Genomic DNA, 20869 nt, shown 5'->3' with positions numbered 1-20869 from the left:
AACATCATATTAATGCTTTACAGTTTACTCTTAGTTCATACATAAAAAAGCCTCATTTAAGTTATTAAATGTTGAGAATGCACAGGACATCATGAAGTTTGAAGGGGACCTGCCGGCCACATGAGAGATGATCAGTAAATGTTAAATTATTGAACCTTAAGGAGTTGTGTGCAATGATATACCACTTTGGATAATGCAGTTTAAAAATCATAGATTCTTATTTGAAAGTAAGAGTATTTTCAAACTTTGCAGGCATATTTTTCTGCCTTAATTTAAATATTCTAGTCCACTTAATTTTTAACTATTTGGGTGAGTAAATAGTTCTAAAGTGGTAAAATATGGAGAAACTAAGAAGACAAGTAGAAAGGCCATCTAGTTGGAGCACAATCATAAATAAACAATATAAGATTTTATGATAAGCCAAGGAGAATCTGTGTTTCCATTTACACACATTATTTTAGAAACACATGATATAGGCTGAGGCACAATGCAAGTCATATCCAGCAACCATATAGTAATAGTGGTGAACATTTATTGAGCTTATTGTGTATTAGCAACTGGGAAAATGCCTTTTGTGTCACTAAGTCTCACACCAACCCTATGTGGTATATTACTATTATTCCTTATTGTTTTATAGATCAAGTATTGAGGCTTAGAATGTTTAAAGATGGTAGAATTCAAATCTAGGTGATCTTGGGTCCAGAACCCACAATCTTAAACTCTATTACAAAGCCCACTGTGTCATTCAGTTATACATAGAATAATGTGGTCTTAAACGTTCTGTAAATAGATTCTGTAAACTTGCATCATTCATTCTCATCAAAATTCTTTTAATGTTCAGTAACTTTATGTTGGGAAATTTATCTTGATACCTAAGTTAAACGTTACTCAAAAGAGTTCATTGCTGGGTGCCTGGCTGGCTCGGTCAGAAGAGCATGTGACTGGTTCTCAGGGTCATGAATTCCAGTCCGATTTTGGTGCACTGCTGACTCCATTACATCCTTTTTGGTGAAGAGGGATCCTCGCATGTTACTATCCTCTGTGCAAAGGGCTGTCATCATTGTTCTTCAGCCACTCTTTGTCCTGGTTATAAAAATGTAGTTTCTTTTATTATGCTATGGCATGGCAATTTTACATTTTTTTTAAATTAAAAAAAAATTTATATTTATTCATTTTTGAGAGAGAGACAGAGAGACAGAGTACGAGTGGGGGAGGGGCAGAGAGAGAGGGAGACACAGAATCTGAAGCAGGCTCCAGGCTCTGATCTGTCAGCACAGAGCCCAACACAGGGCTTGAACTCATGAACTGTGAGATCATGATCTGAGCTGAAGTCAGATGCTTAGCTGACTGAGCCACCCAGGCAACCACGAGTTAGGTCTTCTTAATTTACTATTTCTCATGGAGTTTCTGTTTCCTCTGTGCTCTTTCTTTCAATTCTCTTCTCTTAACTCTTTTTTTTTTTTTAATTTTTGTTTTCCCTCCATTTCTCCTCCTTTCTCCCATTTATTAAGTTGATTTATTCCATAATATTCATTCCATTATCAGGAAAGATAAAATTAGTTGCCCTCAGCGGTAAGTTGAGGGGAACCTGAAAGGGAGACAAAGGTGAAGAGAGAAAACTAGAAAAAACTTTGAGCCCAGGGAAGAGGTGAAACATATTTTTCCAGAGGTACCCATAACAAATCATTAGTCTTATACACAAAACCTAATAATGTGGTTCCAGGGCTCCTCTGGAAGAGACAGACCCATCAAAATAAATAAAAGTAAGCTAGTGTGTTTTCTTCTGCTGAGCCTGTAGCCATTTATAAGTTTTAATTGTTTTTCTACCTTTGCACATCATTTACATACACGTGTGTGATATAACTATAGATAGAGATTGCATAACATTTATAATTTCTAGACCATCTAATATGTTTGGGATACTATATATGTGTTTTATCGCTTTTTGTACTATTTAATGATAATTATATGACACAAGCTAATATCAGTCTGGGAAAATAAGGAGTTAGCTGATGCATTCTTTCTGTTTAAACCGCATATTAAATCAGAGTTTCTCTTCTCATTTTTCTGCTGCAAACAGATGTGGTTTTCAATTGTAGAAGTTATTGTCTCAGTCAGAGTAACAAATAGTATACTTAATCACTAAATAAGGAAAATTGTATTCTTTAGCCAAATTAGTCATTGGGTCACAGAGCATATGCACTTCCAAAATTGTAAAGGTTCATAAAGTATCTTGTTCCTTAACACTAATAAAAATGAGGGAAGGAGAGTACTTCAGTAGAAGTCCCTGAAAATTAAAGGACTTGGAGTTTGGTGTCCTGTTTCTGGAGATAACTTGCTTTGTATCCCCTAGAGATCCTCTTAACCTTTTAAACTTTAATTTCTTCAACAATAAACAGCATCAAGAATAGTAAGCATATTAAATTATTTATGGATTATAATGTGCTTGTAAAGTGTATAAGGGAATGTATGATTAAATGTTTTTATAGGCCAGAATCTTGCAAAAAATTCTGATCCATTTCAGCTTTTTGGACTCTAAGGGGAAAGAAATTGTCAAGAAAAGGGCCTATCTGAAGAGTACTCTGAACGATTGTTACTGCTAATAAAGTTACTAATTCCAGATGCTAAACCAAAGCAGATGAATTAATTTGTTATATTACCTAATTTACTCACTTGAGACTTTTTTGACTCACTCTACTGTAATTAATATTATTATTATTATTTTGCCAAGTTTACTGATGGCCTGGGGCCTAGAACTAACAATGGCTGCAGGGCTGTCTTTGTGTCCTTTACTCTGCGTCCACAACTGAGTGGGCTTACTGCTGTTGAATAAGTGAAGTCCAATCAGCCATCAAAGAAAATAGGCAAGTAGGAGATGCGTATTTGGAATAAGAACCAAGGAATAAAAGAGTCTGTGCCAATTCCTGGAGCAGAGCTGGTCTAGATGATTTGTTCTGGGCCTTTTTGATTCTATTCCACCTGCTGCTGGGAAGGATGGATATTTTCAGAGAAAGATAGTTTACCTCAGTATCTAGAGTTACATCAGATCAAGCCAGAACAACTTCTGAATAGGAGTGTACCTGTGTAAACTGCATGGCAGAGCAAAGTGGAGAACACAAGAGAGCAGTTAGTCTATTTTTACAGAGGCAAAAAAGAGGGGAGACGTGAGAAGAGACAAGAGAAAAGAGATTAAGACAGTGCCTTCTTTCATGTACGAATAGGCTCAGAGCCTTATATCTGTGAAGGAAGATCCCAAGACATGACACTCAAAGAAAATATACCACACCCTTGGCACTAATGGTCAGAAATTTATCCTCTGTCCTAACCACACACTATCATTCTTCCTGTACCTTGAGCAGTGTACGGGGAACTATAAGTTTTGCTTTGTCAACACTTGATCAATGTTCATGAGATTCTCAAATATTTGAAATTTGTAAATTCTTTTTTTTAATATTTTGAAATTGAGGTATAATTTGATATTTGTAAGTTATTTAACATTTTAAATATCTTACTAATATTTAATTTGTTAGTATTATTTTCCTACAAAAAGATTAATTTGTATTGATTGGGTAAAAGCTGATTAGTATTATTAAAGCATACAAATAAGAGAGAAAGTAGTTAAATAATCTTTTAACTGACTCTGTTACTGCCCAACTACTATGCTGTTGGGCAGACCTTCATTTATTCTAGCTTCAAATGTCTCTAGAAAGTTTAGCTCTTGTCTCCAGATTTTGCTTTTTCCTTTTCTACCTGAACTCAATCATGAAAGCAGCAACACAGCACAGGTAGGTCACTATAAGGCCCACTCTGATCCCTTCATTGTTCCTTAAAGGCTGTCAGGTTCCTACTCTCTCTTCCCTTCTAGACTGATGCTCTCAACTGTGGAAAGGACATTGGACATACTCCCTGGTGTAAAGGTAATTGAGAGGGAAAGTACAGATTTATTTCCTGAAATTCTTTATAAATCATAAAGGCAACCCTTCCTTTGTAACAATTGCTTAGACTTTGGCTGTAAAGTGAAATGGGTTATTTGAAGTATCTACAATAATACAGTGGTACAATCCCTGATAGGACATAAAATGTATATTGAGTATATTATGTCAGAGTGGTTTGGAGGATCTTGTTTTTATGACAAAGTATGTGTCTGAGAAAAAGCATTTAGAGAAGTTTTTCAAACCTTATTAAATTTTAAACTTAAAAAAAATTGAAGTATAGCATACATACAGAAAAGTACTCTGGTGTCTTTTGTGTAGTTAAATTTCTTTCCGTGAAGCAAGGCCAGCTAATGGAAGATTCCCCCAATCTTAAGTTGGTTGAGCAAACCTAAAGACCTAGCGTATTAGCTACATAATTTTGAGCTTGGGAATTTTGCAAACTCCCAAATTTGAGCAAAAAACCTTGGGGATTTTTGCTTTGTTATAAGATCTTACTACCTCACTACTAGCCCTACTAAAAAACCCAAATATTGTGATTCTTAGGTCACTTTCCCAGTGTCATCAACAAATATACATATGGATTTTTTTATGTAAATCAGTTATCACAAATTGAATTACCCCTTTTGTCACAATTTTAAGTTAGGAGTTTCATCACCAAGTAAGTTTATGAATACTGGAGGAATACCATTGTGAAACACATGTGACTCTGTATGAAACCACTTATATACATGCCACATACTGTCTCACTTTTAATAAACTCTAGTTTTAAATTTATTTAATTCATGTTGCTTGAGTTAAAAAAAATTTTAAGTTATCTATCATGGCTTCAGAACATGTCTTCTATTTTATCACACTCTGTCGAAGGTCTTCAGTTATCCCCAGTTGCCTACAGGAACAAGTGCACCTTCCTTAATCTGGTGTTCAGGAGTCTTTACATTCTGTCTGTTGTCTTACTGCTTGACTGTCTCTTGCTATTCCTTCTGCCTCCTCCTCCCCTGTTGGCAGCAGTAGATGCTAATTTATACTAAGTGGGACTATATCAGTCAAACTTAATGAACTCTCAATGAAAGACTCTTGGTTTTTCCTTTTTTTCTTTCAAATGTATATATTGAGTTCAGTTGGGTTGATATATCTTATGCTCCCTGTCTCTTCTTATAACAGTACAAAATGTTTTCACGTTTCTGCCACCTTCAGAATGACTTTTTGTTTCCATTCAGTTCCTATAATAGTATTATGGCTCAGTTCAGGTCCTTTCTTTTTCGTAAAGCCCTCTAATATAGCTAAACTTAAAGTGTTTTCACCCGCCTTAGGAATTTTAGCATGCTTTTCCTATATTACACTGGCCAATAATACATACTGCCTTTTTAATATCAATTGTAGTTTTATATTGATATTTGATTATATTATTTAGTTTTCCATTTGTTTATATCTTGTTTCTGGAATATTAAAATCACTTGAGGGCGAGTATTATATCATATGTAGTCTTTATAGATATGTATATGCGTGTGTGTATATTTACACAGACATGATTGTTTTATTGATTGTTAATAAATTTGGATCTATTTTTTGAAACAGCTTTACAATGAGTTACATATTTGCTTTGAAACCACAAAATCAAGTGAAGCTATGCTCCGGCAAAGTGTTGTTAGTCTTCAAGATCAGCTATTTCAAAAAGAGCAAGAAAATGCTAAATTAAAAGAAAAGCTTCAGGAATCACAAGGAGCACCCTATCCTTTACCTCAAGAAAGTGATTCAGAGCACTCAGAACAGGTGAGAGACATTTTCTAAAAATGTTACCCAGTACAATATCAAATTTTCTCCTACAATTGACTAAAGCACATTTAAATAAATTTATATATATCAGAATGTAAGTGTTGGAAGATGGTTTTATATTGTGCTATTTTTTGTACTCTTTGTTGACATCAATGTTATGTACAATATGGATTCATATAGAAATTCATATAGAAATATAGGATGGGGTGCCTGGGTCACTCAGTAGGTTAAGCATCTGACTTCAGCTCAGGTCATGATCTCATGGTTTGTGGGTTCGAGCCCCATGTCGGGCTCTGTGCGGACAGCTCACAGCCTACAGCCTGCCATGGATTCTGTGTCTCCCTCTCTCTCTGCACCCCCCAGCCCCACCTATGCTCTGTCTGTCTCTCTCTTTCTCTCTCTCAAAAATAAATAAACATTAAAATAAATATAGGGTATAACTGGCATAGTTATGATGATGAAACACTTGACTGAAATATAATAATGAACAGCAAATTAATAGGTCATGCCCGTTTTGAGACTTTTAAATTGAATGAGGAAATGGAATGGAAAGAGTATAAATTGGAAGTCTCATAAAGTAGTTGCATAATCCCTGGTATATGATACTTACTACCATTTAGTCCCAATTTTGCCACTATCTTGATGTATGTTTTCGGACAGGACCTTTCTACCTACTTCCTGGTGCAATTCCAGCTTCTGAGGTAGTGCAAATGTAAAGATAAATATACAGGTTCAGGAGTCAGGTAAACCTGGGATCAAATACAGCCCTGCCTGTGAGCTTTGTGAACCTGAGCAAGCTTCCTAACCCTTTAGCCAAAGTTTCCTCATGAACAAAAATGTTAGTGTTATTGCTATCTATATCATAGAGTTTTGTAAGCATTAATGAGAGAATGCATATCAAGTGCAGAGTTTGGCACATAGAAATGTTCAGTGATATCTCTTTAAGATAATCTTAAAGGTAACTTTCAGCTCTAAATATACAGTGTAAGGGGGTGCTTGGGAGGCTCAGTTGATTGAGTGTCTGACTCTTGATTTTGGCTCAGATCATGACCCCAGGGTCCTGGGATCAAGTGTCATGCAGGCTCTGGGCTGAGCATGGAGCCTGCTTAAGATTCATATTCTCAATCTCTCTCTCTCTCTCTCTCTCTCTCTCTCTCTCCCTCTGGCCCTTTCCTCTGCTCATGTGCTCTCTCTCTCTAACTAAAAGAAAAAAATTCAAAATATATATATGTATTGAAAGAAAATAATCTCATTCCTGTAAGTTTATTTAAGTGCTAAGGCACTTGTCATTTCTTTACATTTTATAATGTATTAATTTAGTTCAGAAATGGAATTAACACAAACATATAATTGAGTACTTAAATGGTTAGTAATGATCCTTTAACAGTAATTTTTGAATCTAGCTTATTTTGTCTTGCTAACAATTCAACCTTAAGGCAACAGTTTTTAATATAATATAATATAATATAATATAATATAATATAATATAATATATAATATAATATATAATTTTTTAAAGTTTATTTATTTTGAGAGAGATAAAGAGCATGAGCAGGGGAGAGGGGCAGAGGGAGAAGGAGAGAGAATCTCAAGCAGGTTCCATGCTGTCAGCATGGAGCCCGACCTGGGGCTCGATCATGACCTGAGATCATGACCTGAGCTGAAATAGAGAGCCAGACACTTAACTGACTGAGCCACCCAACCACCAAGACAGCAGTTTTTAAATTTGTATTGTATTATATTACATTTTTTGGATAACAGGTGCACAGAATTAATCATAAAATTTGTATCATGACATAGTATTATGTTACACACCTAGGCCTATTTTAGTTATTTAATTTACTTGTTTGTTTATTACAATAAATGGCCTTTGTCCCATCAACTAATCCAAGAATAGAAGATGACTAATGACTTACATCTCCTTGTATGCTCCTGCCCTATCTGGTACCCTGATTCTCTCACCAAAGTTAACCACTAAACTGTTAATATTTATTTATTTTGAGAGAGAGCAGGGAAGGGCAGAGAGAGAAAAGGAGAGAGAATCCCAAGCAGGCTCTGCACTAACAGCACGAAGCCCGATGTGGGGCTCACTCTCACAAACCATGAGATCATGACCTGAGCCAAAATCAAGAGTCTGACGCTCAACCAAGTGAGCCACCCAGGCACTCCTCATTCTGATTATTTTGGTTTTATCGCCTTAAAATTATGAGGAAGTAATATGTTGTTTAGTTTTATAATTTATAAAAATACCATAATGTGTTGTTGCCTGGGGTTTGGCAGTTTTGATTTATCATTATGTTATTAAGATTCACTTATGTTGTTTGGCTTAGCTGTTTATTTATTTTTACTGATTTAAAATTTTCCATTTTATGTGATTATATCATAAGTATTTATACATTCATTTCTAGATAAGTATTTGGGTTATTTAGGTGGAATGTATATCCAGGAATGGAAATCCTGGGTTTAGAGTATAAAAATGGTACTTTCACAAAATACTTATTTTTCAAAGTGGTTTTCATAAATTTTACTCCACCAACAATATGTAAGAGATCTGTTGATTCCCATCCTTCTTAACACTTAGTATTGTCACACTTCTTAGTTTGTTGGCAACTAATTCAAGTATGATTTTTTATTTTGATCTTAATGTGCATATCAGTGATAAAAAAACATCTCTGAATGATTACTAGCCAAGTGCATGCCCTCTTCTGCAAAACTTCTATTTATGACTTTTATCCATTTTTCTGCTGGATTCTTATTGATTCATGAAAGTTATTTATGTTTATTTTTGAGACAGAGACAGAGCCTGAGCAGGGGAGGGGCAGAGAGAGAGGGAAACAGAATCTGAAGCAGGCTGCAGGCTCTGAGCTGTCAGCATAGAGCCCAACTCAGGGCTTAAACTCAGGAACCAGGGAGATCATAAGCTGAGCCAAAGTTGGACACTTAACCAACTGAGCCACCCAGGCACCCTTAGTTTTGCTTATTTTTAAACCTTACAGTATCTTTTTTTTTGTAACTGTCCTTTATCACATTGAGGAAGTTCCCACTATTCATAGTTTGACGAAAGCTTTTTCATGAACAGGTATTGAATGTATACAACACATCTTTTAAGATGATAGTAAGGCTTTTCTCATTTATTCTGTTAACATGGTGAATTACATTGATTGATTTCAATTATTAATTTAATTTTGCATTCCTAAAATAAATCTAACTTTGTTGTAATGTTTTATTGTTTTTGTATATTGCTGAATTTGATTTGCTAATGTTTTGCTTTGGATTTTTACATCTATATTTATGAGGAATATTGGGCTATGGTTTTCCTTTCTTGAATGTTTCTTGTCAGATTTTTGTATCATAGTGATGCTGGTGTCCTAATAGAAATTGCAAAATATTCCTTCTTACTAGAAGAGTTTGGGTAAGACATACTGTTTCTTGCTTAATATAAACACTGAATGCTTTCCTTCTAAGGTAAGGAACAAGTCCATTCTTTTCAGCACTGTACTGGAGATTCTAACTAGTACAAAAAAAGGCAAGAAACAAAATCACCAATTACAAATAAGAAAGTGAAACTCTTTTTATTCACAGACAACATGAACATCTGTATAGAACTCTACTGAATCTATGGTAAAGCGCTTAGAAATAGTAAGTAAATTTAGCAGTATTGCAAAATACAACATCACTTTATAACAGTTATATTTCTTAATATTAGAAAGAAATAATTAGAAATTGAAAAATTTTAAATACCATTTATAGTAACATCAAAGCCTATGTAATAATTAAGGATAAATTTAGCAAAATACACACTTGATCTATACACTGGAAAGTACAATGGACATACATACATACATACATATATACATAAATGGACAGCTATGCCAAATTCATGAATCAGAAGATAAAATATTGTTAAGATTCAGTTCTTCCCAAATTAATCATTCATTTTATTCCAATCACAATTCCAAGAACCTTTCTTTTCCTTTCCTTTCCTTTCCTTTCCTTTCCTTTCCTTTCCTTTTCCTTTTCCTTTTTTCTTTTCCTTCCCTTCCTTTCCCTTTCTTTTCTTTTTCTTTTTGAGAAATATAAGCCAGTTCTAATATCTGCAGGGAATGGCCAAGGCCAGGGACCTAAAAGAGCAAAATCAAGTTTCATAAAGAAAAAAAATTAGAGGAATTACACTGATTTTTATACATATTTATCAGGCTAAAAGAAAATCAAGATAGTGGGGTATTGGCATAATTATTGACAAAATAATTAGTAGAACAGAATAGAGTCCAGAGAAATACCCACTCATATATGTCACTTTATAGTAACTCTTGAAATGATGATAGGGTAAGTCACTTTATTCTTTTTTAAGAATGTTCTGTATATTCTTGCTTTGTTGCTTTTTTCAGAAATTTAAAAAAAAATTCATGTTTGTTTTTGAGAGAGCATCAGTGGGAGATGGGCAGAGAGAGAGGGAGACACTGAATCCGAAGCAGGCTCCAGGCTCTGAGCTGTCCGCACAGAGCCCAACACAGAGTCTGCTGCAGGACTGAAACCCACGACTGTGAGATCATGACCTGAGCTGAAGTTGGATGCTTAACCAACTGAGCCACCCAGGCGCTACTTATGGAAATTTTAGTATCAGCTCATCAACTTCATAAATAAGCATTTGTTTAGAAATTGTTTCTAATTTAACTTGTGATTTTCTTCTTGCCCATTTGATAACTTAGATGTGTATTGCCTCCTTTTGAAATACTTAGGAATTTCTTTTCCCTGTACAGATCTTCCTTAACTTACAATGGAGTTACATCCCCATAACCTAATTTGAAAATAATGTATGTTGAAAATGTGCTTAGGGCACCTGGGTGGCTCAGTCAGTTAAATGTCCAACTTTGGCTCAGGTGATGATCTCATGGTTCGTGAGTTCGAGCCCCATGTCAGGCTCTGTGCTGAAGGCACGGAGCCTGGAGCCTGCTTCAATTTCTGTGTCTCATTCTCTCTCTGCCCTTACCCCACTCACACTTTGTCTCTCTCAAAAATAAACGTTAAAAAAATTTTTTAATGAAAAAGAAAATATCCTTAATATATCTAACCTACCAAACACCACAGCTTAGCCTAGCCTATGTTAAACGTACTCAGAATACTTACATTAGCCTACAGTTGGGCAAAATCATCTAGCACAAAGCCTATTTTGTAATAAAATATTGAGTATCTCAGGTAATGAATTGAATACTGTACTGAAGGTAGAAAACAGAATGGTTGTACGAGCATGGAATAGTGGTAAATGTTCTTGTGATCGATCATGTGGCTGACTGTGAACCGAGGCTCACTGTTGTTGCCCAGCATGGTGAAAGAGGATCCTACTGCAATATCACTGGCCTGGGAAGAGATCACAATTCAAAATTCAAAAATACAATTTCTATTGGGTTCACATTGCTTTCTCATTATCATAAAGTTGAAACATCATACGGCTGAACCATTGTAAGTCAGGGACAATTTATATGTGTTATTTCTGTTCACTCTATTGTGGTCAGAAATAGTAACTGTGTAATGTTACTGTATTTGAAACTTATTGAGACTTGTATCACCAGAATATGGTTTATGTATAGTTGCAAATAATTTGTATTCTGCAGCTTTTAGGTGGAGTGTTCCTTAAATATCAATTTTAATTATGTCATTGTTGTTGATAATGTTCAGATCTTCTGTCTTTAATGATTTTTGTATTTAATTTTTTATTAGTTTTTCTGTCAGTTGCTAAGAGAGAGGTGTTAGAATCTCCCAATATGATTATTGATCTTTCTATTTATCCCTTTAATTTTATTAATTTTTGCTTCACATGCTTTAAAGGTGTTTTATTTGCTGTATACAATTCCTGATTATCATGTCTTCCTGATTACTTGAACTCTTTTCATTATAATAATATTCTGTTGACTTGAAACCCAATTTTATGTTAATTGATCCTATCCAACTCTTTAATGGTTACATTTTACGTGGTATACCTTTTCGCATCCTGTCTATTTCCACCTATAGGTGTCGTTATGTTAAAGTAGTAGGGTTCTGTGTTTTTTATTCATTATGGCAATTTTTTTCCTTTTCATTGCAGTGTTAATTCACTTAAAGTTAATAAAATTACAGGGGCATCTGGGTGGCTCAGTCAGTAAGCATCAACTTCAGCTCAGGTCATGATCTCCCTGTTCATGGGTTTGAGCCTTGTGTCCAGCTCTGTGCTGATAGCTCAGAGCCTGGAGCCTGCTTTGGATCCCTCTCTCTGCTTCTCCCCAGCTAACACTCTGTCTCTGTCTCAAAAATAAGTAAACATTAAAAAAATAAAAAAAAACAAACATATACTTAAATGATTTAAAAAAATAAAGTTAAGGGGCGCCTGGGTGGCTCAGTCGGTTACGTGTCTGACTTCAGCTCAGGTCATGATCTCACAGTCTGTGAGTTCGAGCCCCACATACATATATATATGTATACATAATTTTTTTTGAGAGAGAGAGAGAGACAGTGGGAGAGGGGCAGAGAGAGAGAGAGAGAGAGAGAGAGAGAGAGAGAATCTTAAGCAGTCTCCATGCTCATGCTCAGCACAGAGCCCGATGTAGGGCTTGATCCCAAGACTCTGGGATCATGACCTGAGCTGAAATCAAGAGGTGGACACTCAACCAACTGAGCCATCAAGGTGCCCAAACTCTATATATTTTTAAGAGCAATTTAAAAATACCTGTTTCCTGTCTTCTGGACCCTGCTGTTTCTGATAATAAGTCAGAGTCACTTTGTTTCATTGTTTACTTAAATGTGATGTTCCAGCTTTGTCTAGCTTCTTTTAAAAAAATAATTTAGTTTTAAGCATTTTTTTTTTTAATTTTTTTTTTCAACGTTTATTTATTTTTGGGACAGAGAGAGACAGAGCATGAACGGGGGAGGGGCAGAGAGAGAGGGAGACACAGAATCGGAAACAGGCTCCAGGCTCCGAGCCATCAGCCTAGAGCCCGACGCGGGGCTCGAACTCACGGACCGCGAGATCGTGACCTGGCTGAAATCGGACGCTTAACCGACTGCGCCACCCAGGCGCCCCTAGTTTTAAGCATTTTAACTACTTGTTTCCAAGTATGGTTTTCATTGTAGTCAGCCAGCCTTCTTCCAGTTGCTGGGTTTCATGATTTTTGTAAAATAAAAAAATTAATTAATTAATTAATTAATTAAAATAAAATTTGTTTTTATTTATTTCAGTAAGTTGGGGAAAAGTGTTGACATTGTTTCCTCAATTATTTTTCTGACTCCTTTCTCCTCTCCATTTGAGATTCCCATTTCACTTGTATTAGACTTTTTAGTGTTGTCAGTGAGATCAGTGAGTCTCTCTTCATTTTTTCAATCTTAATATCTATGTATCTTCAAATTAGCTAATTTCTGTTAATGTAATTGACCTTAAAGTAACTGACATTTCTGTTATCCCTAATTTGCTTTTACGTCTTTCTGTGAAATATTCTTTAAATATTGTATGTTTCAGTGCTGGAATTTTCATTTGATTCATTAGTATAGTGTTTTCCTATTATTTATAGGAGTTTTCTTGTTTGTTTATATCTTGCAAACATATTTTTCCTTAGGTCCTTATTGTAATAGTTAAAATAGGTCTTTTAAAATCGTTAAATTTTAATTCCAACTTTTGGGACTCCTTGGGTTTGTTGATTAGTGGTTTGCTTTTGAACGTGGGTCACATTAATGTTTTCTCTGTGTCTAATAATTCAGGATTGTGTAGTGTATATTGTAACAGATATGTTATAGATACTTCGGTTTCTGTTGTACTACTTACGTAAGTACTGAAGTTTTTTTGTTTTGTTTTTAATCAGAATTTAACTAGGTTCGACTTAAACTCTAAGCCCTAGTTCCCTTCAGGCTGGTGCAGTTAAATTGCTTTTATGTTCTTTTCACCTATCCGGATTGTTTAGAGGTCTGCCTAGTTGCATGAATATTTGAGGTATTAGTCATACTTTTTTCTCTTTTCTAAAATTTCCCCTTTCTGGCGGCAGTGACAGGCCTAAACTTTGTTCCTGTAAGTTTCTATTGGAATTTTAGCCTTCCGACCCAGTATCTCTTGTGGGCCACCCTCAGGTGAAAATTCATAAAAATGGGAAGATCACTCAATGGTGTTCTATTTTCCAAGGATCATTTCTTGTCCAGATTCTTCCTCTGTTGATTATTCTCTATTATCTTCAGATGGTTATTTTTATATTTTGCTCAGTGTTTAAACAGTTATATGGGGGCGCCTGGGTGGTGCAGTTGGTTAAGCGTCCGACTTCAGCCAGGTCACGATCTCGCGGTCCGTGAGTTCGAGCCCCGCCTCGGGCTCTGGGCTGATGGCTCGGAGCCTGGAGCCTGTTTCCGATTCTGTGTCTCCCTCTCTCTCTGCCCCTCCCCCGTTCATGCTCTGTCTCTCTCTGTCCCAAAAATAAATAAACGTTGAAAAAAAAAATTTTTAAACAGTTATATGTAGAAGGCTTAATCTGAGAGGATCAACTCAGCCATTATTGTAAGTGAACTCCCCAGTCTTTTGACTTTGTAGAGTGTAACTTACACCCACTTAATCACTTTAATGCAATGCAAGGAACTTAATACATTCTCCTTTATCTCTTCACCTTTTTTTGTCTTCTTTGTCTTATATTTTGATCCTATATATATATTTTACCCTGTAAGACATTATCATTATTATCACTAAAAAATTAGTGTTCATATAGAATTTTTATTCATCTGAGTGGTCTTCCGTCTTTTCTGCAGTTCTGTGTTTCTGTCAAGGATCTTTTGCCTTCTGTGTTAACACTCCTCCAGTATGGGTAGATCTGAGAGAGCTGAGGGGAGAAAAGTAAGGGGTGACCTCAGAAACGTAGATGTGGGCTCAGGTCTCCTAGGCCACCGTAAGGATGTAGGTCTTACCCTAAGTGAGATGGAAATTTCATTGGTGTGTTTCAAATAGAAATGCAGCATGGAACCTATTGGAGTGTTTCAATCAGAAGAATGATAAGATCTAACTTACAGTTTTCAAAGGATCACCCTGGCTGCAATACAGAAAAGACACTGCAGAGAGACAAGGATGAGAACCGGGGGGCAAATTTAAGAGACTGCTGTGAGGGTAAAGATGAAACTCAGTGGGTACTTAGATTAAGTTGTGAGACATAGTTTGATTTTGGAAATATTCAAAGGTAGAGCCCACAAGATCTGAAGGTGCCTTAGATGTGAAGTATGGGAAGAAGGGAGGAATTAAAAATGAATCCAGGATTCCCAGGGCTAACTAACTGGGCAAACAGGTTTGCCATATTCTCAGGCAAGAAATATTATTCTAGCATTTCTCCTAGCAGGAAGGAGGACACTGAAGTTATACAAAGAGAAGTGGAAGCCCTGACTCAGGGAAATAGTAATAGGAATGGAGAGAAATGGGTGACTTGGGATTTTGCTACAACTTAGTAACATATTCTTTATCATGTCATTACTGTAACTCTTCTTGAGGATTTAGTCCACCTAGACTCATCTTTTCATTTATCCATTCTTCCATCCATCCATTTGTTATTTATTCATTCATGCATTATTCAGTTACATAGTCAGTGCTTATTAAAATTCTGCTGTATTCTAAGTATGAGATTTAATGTGAAAGAATACAAAGAGGAATAAGATAGTCTGCTTTTATGAATCTTATAGATAGCTATGCAGACAAGAAAGTGATTATTATAAAATGTGCTATAATGGAAGCATGAGCAAACTTTGTGGAAAGAAGCTTTACAAGGAACGTGTGTATGGAGAGGAAGAGAGTTGTCAAAGCTTTCACAGAGAAAGTATACTGTATGTCAGTTTGAAAATTCTTTAGGAGTTTTACCTTGGTGGAAATGAATTGGCATAGGCCCTGAGAATAGTCTAGGTAAGTGCTTCTCAGATTTAAATATGCATCCAAGTCACCTGGTGGAGGGGGTTGTTAAAATAGATTCTGACGCAACAGGTCTAGACTGGGGCCTGAGAGTCAAGTTCCCAGATAAATGGTGCTGTGACAGTTTGTCCAGGCATCAGTCTTTGATTAATAAGAGACTGAGTGGACAATTGGATTATACAGTTGAGGGAAAATGGTAGGAGTATTCTTTCTTCCATTTTTCCTATCCCTAATTTATATTTTTCAAATACTTATGATGGGACTTTTTGTGCATGATTTTTGGGGGGATACATTTAGAGTAATAGATTACAACATAAATTCTGTAGTCAGGATCCCTTGTTACCTTGGACAGGTTACTTAATTTCTCTAAGTCTCAGTTTTATCACTTGTAAAATGGGTATTATAAAAGTACCTACCTCACAAGAGTTTTATGAAAACTACATGGTGGGCATTTAGAGTAATAGGTTACTAATTAGTTGTCTTAATATATAGAAAAAGCACTTCTTGTGTCATGTTCGTAAATTTGAAATGTTTTCCTATATTGGTGGTGATTTATCTTCTCTTCTTCCTGATCTCACTTATAATCGGAATTATTGGTAAGCTAACTGACAGGGTTTGCCACAGAAAAGGGCAAAGCTAATTGGTTCATATGGGATTGAAACCTGTGACCTTTGATTTCTTAGCACCCTGCTCTTAACTAGCTGAATTCTGAATGACTGCCTATTCTGATTTCAGAGTGCTTGTTTATCTTTCTCATGGAGAAGTTCTGTTTTTTTGCCTTGGAGGAATATCTTGCAGTAGAGGACAAGAAAGAAACCTCAGCCTTACATTTACCTGTGAATGAGATTCACTTCAAGTGGCTAACAGCAGACCACAAGATTGGAGTTGTGAATTTTAACCACATGCTTGTTTATTTTTATTTTGTAGGTTTTTCACTGATGGTCTATTCCTTCCTTTCCTAAGTGGCAGAGAACTGTTTTTCTGTATGTTGTTTTCCTTTGTGTTCTCACTTTCTTTTCAAAAATTTTATTACTAGATCTTTGAAATCCACAGGAAGATAAATGTAATGTCTGTGTACCCAACCAGTACTCTTGACGTGCTCCTCTTTGATCCCAGTTTACTTATTTTCCTAACGGTAATCACTCTCTTGGATATTAATTAAAAATTTTTTTAAGACCTACCTATTAAAACTGTTTTCTTAAATAATTTATCATTTGGTATTTTTTTATTTAAACCCTAAAAATATCTTCCTCTTTGTCTACTATGCTCTGAAACTGGTTCTTTTTTTTTTTAACTTTATTTTTGTAAGATAACTCAAAATTATCTGGCTGTTGAGTGTAGCTATACCTTTTTCCCCTTTCTCTGAACAGTCTATTGTATAGATGAACTACAATTTACTTATCCACTCTTTTTGTCAGTGAACATTTTTTTTTAGCTATAGGAATTTTTACACACTGCTGCTATGAACTTTGTAGTACATGCGTCCTTACCCACATGTGCAAGACTTTCTCTAGGATATATTTCTAAGGGTGAAATAGCCTGTCATGGATATGCAAATGATCAGGCTTACAAGAAAATGCCAAATTGCTTGCCATAGTGGCTGTCTAAATTATAGGCTTCTTAGTTGCATTCTTAAAAGGGATAAAATAGTATCTCATTCTGGTTTCAGTTTGTATTTCTTTGATTTCTAATGAGCTTGAGCATTTCACGTTTATGTTACATGATATACCTGTTGGTATCTTTTACTCATTTTTCCATTAGAATGCTTGTCTTTTTGTTGAGCTTCTTTATTTTAGATGCTAATCTTTTGTTAGTTATTATATTATTGACCATAATGTAAGGTTCTGTATTACATAAACTCCAGATCTCTGTGGCTTAAAATAATTTATTTCTTCTTTACATAGCTCTCCCATATGAGTATTACTTGGATTTTCAACTTCTAAACAGTGATTTAGAGATCTAGGCTCCTTACATCTTTGGGCTCCGTTAGCTTTCAGTTTGACTACTAAAGTCGTGCTGTAATCATGTCTACTCCAGCCAAAAAGAAGGGAAAAGGGGCCTAGAGAAACATATGTAGGAAGTTTTTATGAATAAGGCTTCAAAGTGGCACATATTACTTCTGCCAGCATTATTTGGCAAAGAATTGCAAAGAATATTGGGAAATATGAGCCCCTAAATATTGGGAAATAAATATGTGTCCATTTCCAAAGAGAGGAAGTGAGTTTAGAGATCAGACAGTAGTCTCAGCTTTCAGTTTTAATTGTTGCAAATATCTTCTTGCGGCTTGTCTTTTTACATGTTCTATGGTGTCTTTTGAAAAATGGTTATTAATTTTAATATAGTTGAATACCTCATCATTTTCTCTTAGACTTTGTGTTTATTGTATCTTGTTTAAGAAATCCTACCTTATCTTGACCTCAAAAGATATTTTTGTCTAAAGTGTTATAGTTTTGACTTCTACATATAAGCCTTTATGTGGAATTGATTTTTGTTTATTGTGTAAAAGATTATTCAATTTGGTTTTTGAAAAATCTAAGAATCTGTGTGTTTCAGCACTTTTTATTGGGTTAATAATCAGCCCTTTTGTCAGTGATCTGCATTGCTTCCTTTGACATTTTTTATTTCATGTATAAGTGGGTCTGTATTTAAGTGGGTCTGTTTTAGACTCTGTATTCATTTGCATTGGGTAATTGTTTGTAATCTCTGAAATAACAACACTGTGTTATTATAGCTTTATAATGAATATTGATATCTGATACGATAGATCTCTTCAATTTATTCTTCTTCAACAGTGCTTTGGATATTCTTGATCCTTTACTCTTCAGTATAATGTTGTAACCAGCTATCAAGTTCCCTGAAAAAAGTTATGGGAATTAATTTGGGAAGAATTGACATTTTTAGCATTTTAAATCTTTTTTATCTGTAAATATGCTATGTCTACTTCTTAGGACTTCTTTTTCGTTTAAACAAAGTTTTATAATATTATCCGTAGTGGTCTTATATCTCTTTATTAGATATGTAATATCTACTGTCTCTTATTAGATTCTGAATGGCTTACGTTTTTGTTGCTGTTTAGCTACTTGTCTTTTTGTTAGATTTTTCTGTTTCTTCTGAATAGCAATGCAGTTGATTTTAGAATGTTTATCTTATATCCAGTCACCCTGTTAATTTCTTATTAATTCTAATATGTCTTATAGATCCCTCTGGGTTTTCTATGTGGATAGTCTGTAAATTATGACACTTTTTTTCCCCTTAAAAATCCTAATGTGTTACTCACAGAACAAGTTACTCACAATCCAAAGTTTTACTATATATGTAGTATTTCTGTAGTTAACTCAGGCACAGAAATCATTTGTTGTAGTGACATATTTGTTCAGTGAGATTAGTTTTATTGATTTAATTAATAAAATATATATTGCCTTGTAAACAATCAGGGTTAATTAGTTTAAAAGTTAAAAAAAATCCTAATGTGTTATACCAATGTTTTTACATTTTACCATACAAAAGTTCAATAGAAGCAGTAAGAGTGGGTGTACTTGTCTTGTTTTTTAATTTTAAAGGTAATATTTCATCTTGGATAAGAAAGTTAGCCATAAATTTCTTATAGATACTTTTTATCAGTTTAAGGAGCCTGATTAATATCATATATAAATGGTGGTAAATTTTATCAAATGTTTTATTTTTTGATATCTGAGCCATTCCCAACCTTTCATAAGCTAATTCATTCATTTTACTGATATTTTATTTGTTTTTTAAATATTTATGAAGGTAATTGGTCTGTTATATAATTTTTGTATTGTCTTTATCTTGTTTTGCTAATAAGACTAGCCTTGTGCAATGAGTTATTGAGCTAAAGAGAGAATTAGAAAATTGACCTATAAACCTCAGAATGTAGTACCGAAACACAACATAATGGGAAATATGAAAGAGTTTAAGCGGATATGGAGGAGAGAATGAGAAGTTCAAACCATGTCTGTTTATAAAAGGTAAGGTAGAGAAGAGAGGCATGGCAATAAACTCCGGCTATATAATAGGTTTATTCAAAACTTACAGGTTAGTTTGACTTTAAATCTGCAAGCTTTTTACTGGTTCATTTTTTTGGGTTTCTCTAGCATGAAAGTATGATAATTCCATAAGAACTGATACAAGAGTTAGGGCTTTTATGATGATAAGTCATCATAAAAGGCAAAATGAGATTAGTTCCAGTGAATTCAAGACAGGTAGTGGTGGCAGGTTGTATACTGAGGATACAAGGAGATGTAAGGAAAACTAGACCTTAGCCCCAGTGCTTAGCCTCTACTTCAGTCCAGAAGGTGGCAGAAGACCTAAGAAGGGAGGCCTGCTATTAGGTCCTAAGTATGCTTTCACTTTTGCACCCTACATGTGGCTCTGTGTGTGTGTAAAGGTATGCAAAGAAAATGGAGAATACATATTTTATATAGTTGGAAACATACAATATGTAAATTTGTAAACTGCTTGTTCAATTACCATTTCATTATAATAGGATTAAATGTTTAAAAACATTTTTGACTCCCTAATAATTTAACATAAGAATATGCCCTTTTTTCCCCACCTTTCAAATGTTTATTTTAGACTCTACCATATTGGACGCAATGGTTACAAAGTTGTACAAGTCCTTGTCCTTTGAGGCTTGCGGTTAATAAGTACCATCATTCTCATGACTAATGGCCTGTGTGGCCTGGTGATAGATAGGAGCCTATTAGATGTGTTTATTTACTTAGTAGGTTACTTATTTATTTTTGGTAACGTTTTAGGCTTGTACAACCAACTACCCTAGGCTACAACGTTTTGTGTTTTCTTTTAATTCAAATATAGTTGAGACACAGTGTTACATGTTGTACAGGTGTACAACATAGTGATACAACATCTCTATATGTTATGCTATGCTCACCACAAGTGTAGCTACCATATCTCACCAGACAATGCTGTTAAATTATCATTGACTATATTCCCTGTGATGTGTCTTTTATTCCCATGACATATTCATTCCAAAACTGGAAGCCTGTTTCTCCCACTCCCCTAAGTGATTAGTATTTAAATTTCAACAATGCTTATTGAATGAACACATGACAAAATGTATATCCTACTCCAAACCAATTTAGGCTATCTCACAATGATCAAGTATTCTTTGACAACAATTACAGTAAGTAGGAGATAGGAGCATTAGGGAATCAGCTTTCACAAGGGATTATCTAATTGTGATGTGGAATACTTACACATGGACTAAAAGTTTCTGTTGTCTTTTTAGCAG

At 34.9% G+C, this 20869-nt stretch overlaps 1 protein-coding gene across 2 annotated transcripts in view; it reads left to right on the top strand.

The window, feature by feature from the left end:
• The window catches only part of CNTLN (centlein), a 308510-nt gene that overhangs the window by 124155 nt on the left and 163486 nt on the right, over positions 1-20869 (top strand). For both annotated transcript variants that reach the window (XM_047831088.1, XM_047831087.1), the window contains exon 8: positions 5511-5705. In XM_047831088.1, the coding sequence (XP_047687044.1) occupies positions 5511-5705 (195 nt within the window). The remainder of the gene's footprint in view (positions 1-5510; positions 5706-20869) is intronic.

The sequence above is a fragment of the Prionailurus viverrinus genome, chromosome D4 (assembly GCF_022837055.1).
Source record: "Prionailurus viverrinus isolate Anna chromosome D4, UM_Priviv_1.0, whole genome shotgun sequence".
Lineage (NCBI taxonomy): Eukaryota > Metazoa > Chordata > Mammalia > Carnivora > Felidae > Prionailurus > Prionailurus viverrinus.
The sequence above is the reverse complement of the archived record's forward strand: the minus strand, read 5'-3'. Positions and strand labels throughout refer to the sequence as shown.